This window comes from Heloderma suspectum, chromosome 6 (genome assembly GCF_057233095.1).
Source record: "Heloderma suspectum isolate Gila_16-S chromosome 6, 16-S_ref, whole genome shotgun sequence".
In the NCBI taxonomy this organism is placed as follows: domain Eukaryota; kingdom Metazoa; phylum Chordata; class Lepidosauria; order Squamata; family Helodermatidae; genus Heloderma; species Heloderma suspectum.
The window spans coordinates 98,471,785-98,480,298 of NC_139463.1; the positions used below are offsets into that span (position 1 = coordinate 98,471,785).

General features: G+C 45.7%; 1 protein-coding gene across 4 annotated transcripts in view; it reads left to right on the forward strand.

The window, feature by feature from the left end:
• The window catches only part of LOC146342026 (branched-chain-amino-acid aminotransferase, cytosolic-like), a 30,900-nt gene extending 25,194 nt beyond the window's left edge, over positions 1–5,706 (forward strand). Inside the window, exons 8-11 of one of the 4 annotated variants that reach the window (XM_084805503.1) lie at positions 2–87; positions 623–763; positions 863–937; positions 1,490–5,706. In XM_084805503.1, coding sequence (XP_084661629.1) covers positions 2–87; positions 623–763; positions 863–937; positions 1,490–1,528 — 341 coding nt within the window. In that variant the 3' untranslated portion in view covers positions 1,529–5,706. Of the gene's footprint in view, position 1; positions 88–622; positions 764–862; positions 1,072–1,489 lie in introns of those variants that run through there. The other 3 variants (XM_084805500.1, XM_084805501.1, XM_084805502.1) reach the window with 3 other exon arrangements.
• The last annotated feature ends 2,808 nt before the right edge of the window (positions 5,707–8,514 follow it).

Here is an 8,514-nt window from a genome sequence, read left to right on the forward strand (position 1 = left end):
GATCTGGAGCTGGTCACCCCTCCGCTGAATGGAATCATCTTGCCCGGTGTGATCCGGCAAAGCCTCCTAGACCTGGCACGCAAATGGGTGAGCATGAAGGCGATCAGAAGCTTGGGACAGTGCTGGAACACATTTGAGAGTGGGCGCGGAATTCACAAGCAAATTATTGTAACTGGGATTTTCTTAGGAAAAAACTCCCCCCCCCCCCCCCCGTCCTACGGTGATTATTTTTCAACCCAAAAGGTGGGATATAAATGCAATAAATAAATAAATAAACCCCACACCCTATAATGAATTTAGAGGTAGGGGGAGAGCAATACAGAGGAACACAGGAAGCTGTCTTATACCAAGATGGATCACTGGTCTATTTGGACCAGTACTGTTGATACTGACTGGCAGCATCTTGCCAGATTTTCAGGAAGGAGTTTTTCCAGCCCCACCTGGAGACACTGGCGATCGAACCGTGGACGTTTTCCATGCAAAGCTCTGCCACTGAGCTCCAGCCCTTCCCCAGTGTTGATGTTACTGCCTCAAATTGTTCAGCAAGACTCGGGATTTAGTGTTGTTGTAGTCTGAAGTGACAACAGAGTCCCTAACAATTCTTGAATCCTTGTCCATCCAGGGGGAATTCAGAGTTTCGGAGAGCGTTATCACAATGGCCGACCTGATCAAAGGCCTGGAAGAGAACAGGGTCAAGGAGGTGTTTGGCTCTGGCACGGCATGTGTCGTTTGCCCCGTGAGCAAAATCCTCTACCAGGGCAAGGTGAGAGTCACGACGCAGACTTAATGGTGGCCCTTTGGGGCCTGCCTGAAATAATTTTTCCCCATGATTCGTGCTGCATTTCTTTCTCTCCCACATCAGAATTACCATATCCCCACTATGGAAAACGGACCCAAGATCGCAAAACGGTTTCTGAAAGAGCTGACAGATATTCAGGTAAAACCAGCAGGGGAAGAAACCAGGCGGTTTTTGGCACGAAGGCAGAGCACCGGTTGTCCTGCCTGTAATTCCCGTTTGGGCCACAAGAGGGCAGACTAGCCTCGCAGAGTACCTTGCATGCGCAAACTCATCATGTGCCAATGGAGTTTTGTAGGTTGGTTTTTTACTTTGGAAAAATGAAATATAAAGGGATCACTGCCCCCACCCACTGGGGAGGGGGTACCATCTCTGATCTAGAACTGGGCATCTGGAGAGAGACGCCTTTCTATCACTAGAGGAGGTCACTGTTTTGAAGAATTCCTGGCCCCCATTGAAAAATTGAGAAAAGTGCCCCCTCCCCAATTAACTAAGTCCCGGTGAATTTGTGGGAGTGGGGAGATGTTTCCAATCTGCCCTCCCTTTCAGTCACAGCTTAGTGCAGGAGGTCAGCAAGCTGGTGTGGCAGTTGTAGTCCAAAACCTCTGTGGGGGCTCCAGATTTGCCTAGCCCTGGCGAGTCTCCAGCAACACTACCCAGCTCTACCTTTCTGTCGTTCTTTGTCACCTGCAGTATGGACGTGTGGCCAGTGACTGGGTCCAGGCGGTCTGACATTGGCCAAGCGGCAGCCCCGCTAGATGCCCCAGCCTCTCTCTTACCACAGCTGTATTGATGACACGGTTCTATAGCTTTGGCACATCTGCCTTTCACTCCGTCAGAGTTTAGACTGGCTGCCTGCTTTTGAAGAGCCATGGTCTGCCTGTTGCGGATGCAGGCCACTTGCGGCTGCAAAACATCCTGCGTCGGGAAGATCTGGGGCTCAGGAGGACTCCCGAATCAGCCTCTGTATGATGGAAAGGGATCTCTGGACTGAAATGGTCTCCTCTTCTCTCTCAACTCCAAAATTCAGCTGCTTCCTGCTTTTAAAGTGCAATAATGAGAGAGAGAGTGAGTGAAACTGGTGTGTCTTCAAAATTGCTTAAAATCTACGCACACACTTTTTTAAAGTAGTTGCTCAGATTGATGCAGAAATGCACTTAAAAAATTGAAATCCAAACAAAATTGCTCCTTTAAAATTTCAGTCTTTGGTATCCTAACAGTTGTTGCTAAAATTTAACTTTGGCTTCTTGTGTCTGACCTGCAAGCTTCCTGGAATTTCTAATTACTATTTAAAATGTCTGCCACCTCACCTTATGTTTCAAGTCTGTATTGGACCTAGTTTTATTTAGTTAATGTGCCTTCATCTACATTAGAACTGGCTTTGAATTTAAACTTTTTTGGAACCCGGCGATGGCATTTTTCATGGAAAATTCTTTAAAATTAAAACTGTATCTTGGAGAACCCCTGGCCACCCATTTCTAACTTCCCTGCATGGTACAGTGAGCAGCTTTTTTAAAGCACTGCATTTTGGGAGAAATCTGAGTAGTCACTGGTATCTTCCCAGAAACCTTTAGAGATGATGATTCAGCCAGTCATTTGAATGTAGTTTCTGTGTGCAGTCTGGTGTCAGAAAACATCGTTAGCTCAGTCTTCCCCAGCCCTCCAGATGTATCAGACTATAATTCTATCAGCCCCAGCCATTGGCTATGCTGGCTGGGAATGATGGGAGTTGTAGCCCAACACATCTGGAGGGCTCCAGATTGAGGAAAACTGAGCTAGGATACTGCTATTTGGAGAATTCCAAATAGAGCTGCATGTCTACCAGATGATGGTTCACCCAGTCCAGCCTGCCCCAGCCATGCTGGCTTGGAGTGATGGAAGTTCTAGTCTAAAACAGCTGGAGACCACCTGAAGGATGGAATGTAGGGGTGCCGTGGTCTGCTAGAAAACAATAGCTAGATTACCCCCATAGTTGTGATTCACACATCCCATAAGAAGGGATACATAAGCAGTGCACATCTGGAGTTTGTGGAACTGGGTGATGGGTTTGAAGAGGGTGATGGTGCTCCTTGACCAAGAATAGGGATGGCCTGATAAACACACACTGTAAACCTCTTTTTATTAGGTTTATTTTATCATTCGGGGTTCTCCTTAATATTGGATAGGCACTGAAGATTAAAAGCCAGGTAAACATTTATTTTTGGTCAGGCGGGGGAGTATTATTTCAAAAAGTTGCACAGGATGACAAGACCAGTTGGCTCCCTCTTGTGCCAAGTAGAGGTATGTCTTGATCCCACCCTAGTTGTGTAAAAAAGGAATTTGCACATGACCCGTTGCACCTGAGTGACAATGCGCATTCCATTGAAAGTGAAAAAGTGCAGTAGACAACATCTATACTTGGATATCGGGATGGGAACAAAAGTTGTTTGGTTTGCATTTTAAAACAAGCTGACCTCATTTGCATTTCCTGAACCAATATGTGAATCAGGACACAGGTATCTTTCGGTTTCCCCCCTTCTCTGAATTTTGCAATGCAGTTCTCTGATCAAAAACTGTACATTAGTGTGCAAGAAGTCATATATTGGTGGTGGTGGTGGTGTGGTGCTTGCCAAAAATGCATGCATATTGAAAAAAATTGAACAATGTAGAAAGCAAACAGAGATTAATCTGTTCCAGCGTGGATATGCATCCAATTTGTGACAATGCTTCTTAAACCTGTTGAGGAAGGAATCATCGGTGGATGATTACATGTGTACACAAATCCCCTTTGCTGGATTGGGCCATTGGCATTTTCAGTTCAGCCACTGCCAAGAACAATAACTTTCATTAGTTCCAAGAAATACTGTAAATAATTGATAGATAATGTTAGCAAGGCAAACGTTTGAGAGAAATGTCAAGAATGGGCATGTCTAAAGTTAAGAGTGTGATTATAATGAATGCTCTCTCTGTGTGTGGGGGTGGTCTTTTTTTCCCCAAGAAAAGCTGCCCTTTTGGACTTGTTTTTTGAAGAAATATGAATGTTGTTCACATTCAGTCATTTCAGAAACCTGAATAAACCAAGAGGATTTTTTTTTTTAACTGCCGTGCCAGAGGAGTGGGTTAAGTTTTTTTTTTTTAATTGCTTTATTTTAAAAATGGCTCTATCTGTGATTCAGATTGCTTGTGTTGCACCAGGGGTGGGAACTTGTGACACTCCAGATGTTGTTGGAGTGCAACTCCTATCAGCCTTACAGCGAGGGATTGTGGGAGTTGCAGTCCAACAACATCTGGAGGCCTACATGTTCCCCATTCCTGTGTTACGCAGAACAGTTCATTCAGACAAAATAAGATGAAGTGGGTATTAATTACAAACAATTACAAATAATTTGATTGTTTCCCATACTTCTCAAACCTGTTACACACTTGCTTCCCCTCACCCCACCCCAATTCAAATTAGTGGTTCAATTCACTATTATGGCAAAAAAGGTTAACTTTTTGAGCATGTAGGAGCAGTGCCAGCCCAAGGCTTTTTGGTACCTGAAGTGGAGCCCAAATTACTTATTTACAACCTTTCTGTGCCATCCTTCATCATCCTGTCTGGATTTCAGGATGATGCGCAATCAATTCTATTACGAAATGAGGAAACAGCAGATAAAAATCCTTAACAAAGCAATAAAAATACAAAGGCAATTCTCAACAACTAAAAAAAAGTTTCCAGCAAATTAAAATGCCTGGGAGAATAAGGAAGTTTTGGGGCTGATGCAGAAAAGATTGCAGCGCAGGCAGCAAATGGGCTCCTTTGCGGAAGGACCCCCTCAAAGCGTGGCATTCAGTCCAGGGTGGCTCTCCAGAGAGGGTAGCCCGATCTCTTGTTCTGAGGGGGAGTAGCAATAATGGGGAGCAGGCGGGGAGCGGAGACAGTAGTGGGGGCCGTGGAGTGGCAGCATGCATTCTCCCACCTCGGGTGGCAGGACATGTCGTGCCCCTCCTGTGGTGGCCTGGGCCAGGGTGCTTGTGCCTCATCAGCTGCTGATCTGAAAACATGGGAGTCAGGAGTGGGGTGTCAGTAGCCACCGTGAGTGGCACAGAAAGATGGGGCAAGGTGAGGCACAAGGGAAATATCGTCTCTGAGGGCCAGTTAGGATACTTAGCATGACTTGCAGGCTCTCCATTGCTTCACAGGGTCCTAGGGATTAATTTTTTGTCTTGAGACAACATAAGCAAGTTCTTCATGACCTCATCTAAGGACAGCAACCATTATCTTCTGCACCGATGGGGCCTCAGAAGCTAACTGTCAAGGCCAGAGGTGAAGAAGTTGCCAGATTTAAAATGGAACCAAACAGGTTAAACTGCACCTGGGTAGGCCCGGCCCGGCCACCATCAGGCCAAGTGATGTGAGCTGCCTCAGGCAGAAGATTGTGGGCACCCTAAAAGAGCCACTAATTCTCATTGTGTATCATGTTTTTATTGAGGTGGGGGCTGGGGAATTTGGATTTTTCCACCTTGGGCCCAAAACGTCTTTAGCGGCCTTACAAGAAGGCATTTATATGCCTCTGCACTCCTTCCCCGCCATCCTTCCGGCAGGCAAAGACCGCTTTATTTGAGAAGGTCTTTGGCATGTAAGTAGGTATGTGGGTTGGATGCTGTTTTTATTCTGTAATTGTTATGTTTTTATTGTATTTTAATGTGTTTTATTGTTTTAGGGTGCAAACCTACAGAAAAAAGTCCTACAGCTCCCAGCATTCCTCAGCAAGCATGGCTGGCTAGGGAATATTGGGAGTAGTAGGACTTTTTCCTGTCTAAACATGCATAGGATTGTGCCCTTAATCTATTTTAAATTGTTTTTGTAAGCCGCCTTGAGTGCCATTGTTGGGTGGAAAATGGGGTATAAATCAAATAAATAAATAAAATAATGAGAACCCTCCCCTCATAATAAAACTCCTCATTGCTGCGGTTAGGAAGGCAAAAATGTTTCTCTCAAACCAAATGCAAATTTTCTAGACATTTTAAATCTTATCTAGCAGAAATCTATTTTCCTCTCATTTTCCCTCTAGAGTAGGTGCAGGGGACCTGATCTGGATCAGGCCCATAACAGAGGAGAGGATTAAAGCCCCCATGCTGTCCAATGTTAGGGGGCCAGTCTGGGTTGCCCTCTCCTTGCACCTACTCTAGAGGAAAATTGGAAAAAAAAATACGACAATGACATAGCCACTATATATGGATTTAAAGTAATGTCTGTTTTAATCCTCTGAGGGCCAAAGTAGATGTTATATCTGTCAGGTAGTTTGCCCTGGCTGTATGTGTAGTCAATGTTTCTATATTTTAAAAAAAGTAATATGGGGCAGGGGTTCAGCTGGATTGGAACTATGAGATGGGGGCTTTGTGTCTTCCACCCCCCAGTTTTCCTTCCATTGTGAATAGCAGGCATGCATGATGGGGTCTGACTGGGCAAGGGCAAACTACATAACACATGTTGCATCTACTTTGACACTAAGTTGTGGTCTTCATGTGTGGAAAATTTGCTTGCTTGTTTGCTTTGCAGCAAGTGTGTACAGATCACCTGTACCTGCACCAATATGGAAGTCTTGGGCCTTTTAGGACTCTCTCTTTTATCACAGAGGGGCCTTTCCGAATACCTTGAAACCCAGGAAGGGAAAGCCAAGCTTAGGTCTGGACGAGCCTCCACGCCATCATTCCCAGGATAGCAGCCGGTCATTAGCTTTCAAGCCTTGGTTTTACCTTCTGTAAAATGGGAATTATCATGACGTCTATGTCCATAAAGTGAGACCAAATAGAAAAGCAGCCCACATATCCAGAAGGCCCTTCTCTCCCAGGAGTCTCCCCTGCTGTGAAGATGTGCTGGAGATGCTTGACTTTGTGTCCTCCCAATCTGAGAATGAAGGACCAAACTAAACAAGACTTCGAAAAAGTAAATCCTCCCAACACTAATAGCCAGCCCAGGGTGTGTGGGTTCCAGATCAGGACTGCAGTGGGGGCCAAAGCATTAAAGCCCCCCTACCCTGATGCTAGTGACTGGATCAGGGGTCCCACATCTGTGCTGTCCTGTGATTTTACTAATTGCGTGAATGGCGACACATCTAGTCCCTAAAAATGAGTTATTTGTTGCTTTTGGTATCCTGCCTTTCTCCTTAGGAGCACAGATTAGCAGCTTTGCCTTCCAACAACCCTGTGAGGTAGGATAGGCTGAGGATGTGTGTGCGTGGGGAGAGAGACTTCTACCAAGAATTCTAACCACTACACCACACTGCTCTCCATAGTTTTTCTGAGGAAGTCTAGGTTTGATGAGAAGGGGTGGTTGGGAATTTCCAGGATGGAGATTGTGTGCTACCCGTAGAGCCAGGCCCTTCTTGTTGTTATAACAACAAAATGTAAACAAGTGCAGATAGGCCGCCCCAGTTTGCTTTCAGCCCATCTTTACATCTTTGTTCATACTCAGTCTTGTCAACGCAGCTCTCCTCTTCCTGTTTGTATAAGGCTTGAGGGTAGGATCATAAAATCATTTCCCAGAAGGAAGCGGACACATATATTGGCTAAGTAAAAGTTTCAGCATGAATGACGATTCATCTTGTTTTTAATGAGTGAGATTTAGAGTGAGGAAGGAATAGAGAGACTGGGTTCTTGGGAGAGGAACAGGTTAGCTCAGGTGAGTTTTGGAACCAGGCCTGCTAGGGTGGCCAGGAAGGTTTCGGAGTATGTTAGTGAGCAAAGAACTCTGCAGTTACACCCCCCACCCCAGCCCCTTAGAGGAGGAAAGGTCTGGAACTCTTGAGTCTCCAGAAAGAAGCAAGGTATGCCCCCGTTCCTGTCTCCCTGCCACAGGGCACGGTAACCTACCTCACAGGGTTGTTGTGAGGTTAAAATGGGGAGAAAATGATGCATTTTTTATCATTTGATTTGTACCCTGCCTTTCCACCAATAAAATGGCACTCAAGGTGGTTAACAATCATAGGAATTAAACATTTTAAAATAAAAACTTGGTTAAAACAATAAAATACATTAAAAACAATTAAAAAGCAAAACAATAACAATCAAAATAGCACCCAACGCAATAGACCAGCTTACATGCCAAAGGCCTGCTTGAATAAAAATGCCCTTGCCTGCGGCAGAAGGACAGCAGAAGGAGGTCCAACCGACCCCCGCTTTGACAGGGAGAAAGCCCTCTTTTGCACTGCCACCTCTGAAGGCCCACTCCCTATAAACTTATAAAGCCCTAGCTGCCTTGGGACCAGGCTATCTGAAAGACCAACTGCCAGCTCTCCAAAATAGAGGACTGTCCTCTGTAAAGTAGGGCACCTGGCCACCCTAGCAGGCTTACCTGAAAGCTGGAGCAATGGCAGGTGGCAACGGTGCACTGAGGGAGACACCACTGACATTTCCCACAGTGCCTTGGGGCAATGCTAGGTCAAATGGTGACTCCCAGCACCCCACCACAGGACTGCCATTTTAATGCCCTGCGCTGCTACATTGTGGGACATTATAATGGCAGCTCCTAGACCAGCTGCCCAATGCAAAGCTTTTTTAAAAGGGGGCAGGGACCAGTGCCAGCTCCAGGTTTAGAAGGGCCCTTAAGACACCCTCAGAGGGCCCCTCAGTGAATCTGCTTTCTCACCATCACTGCCACTAAATGCCATTGCTCTTCAGCCTCTTTCTCACTACTGCTGCCACTTGCTTACTTGAGAGCCAACGGGGAAGTAGGCCATGGCATAAGGCCGAGCAAA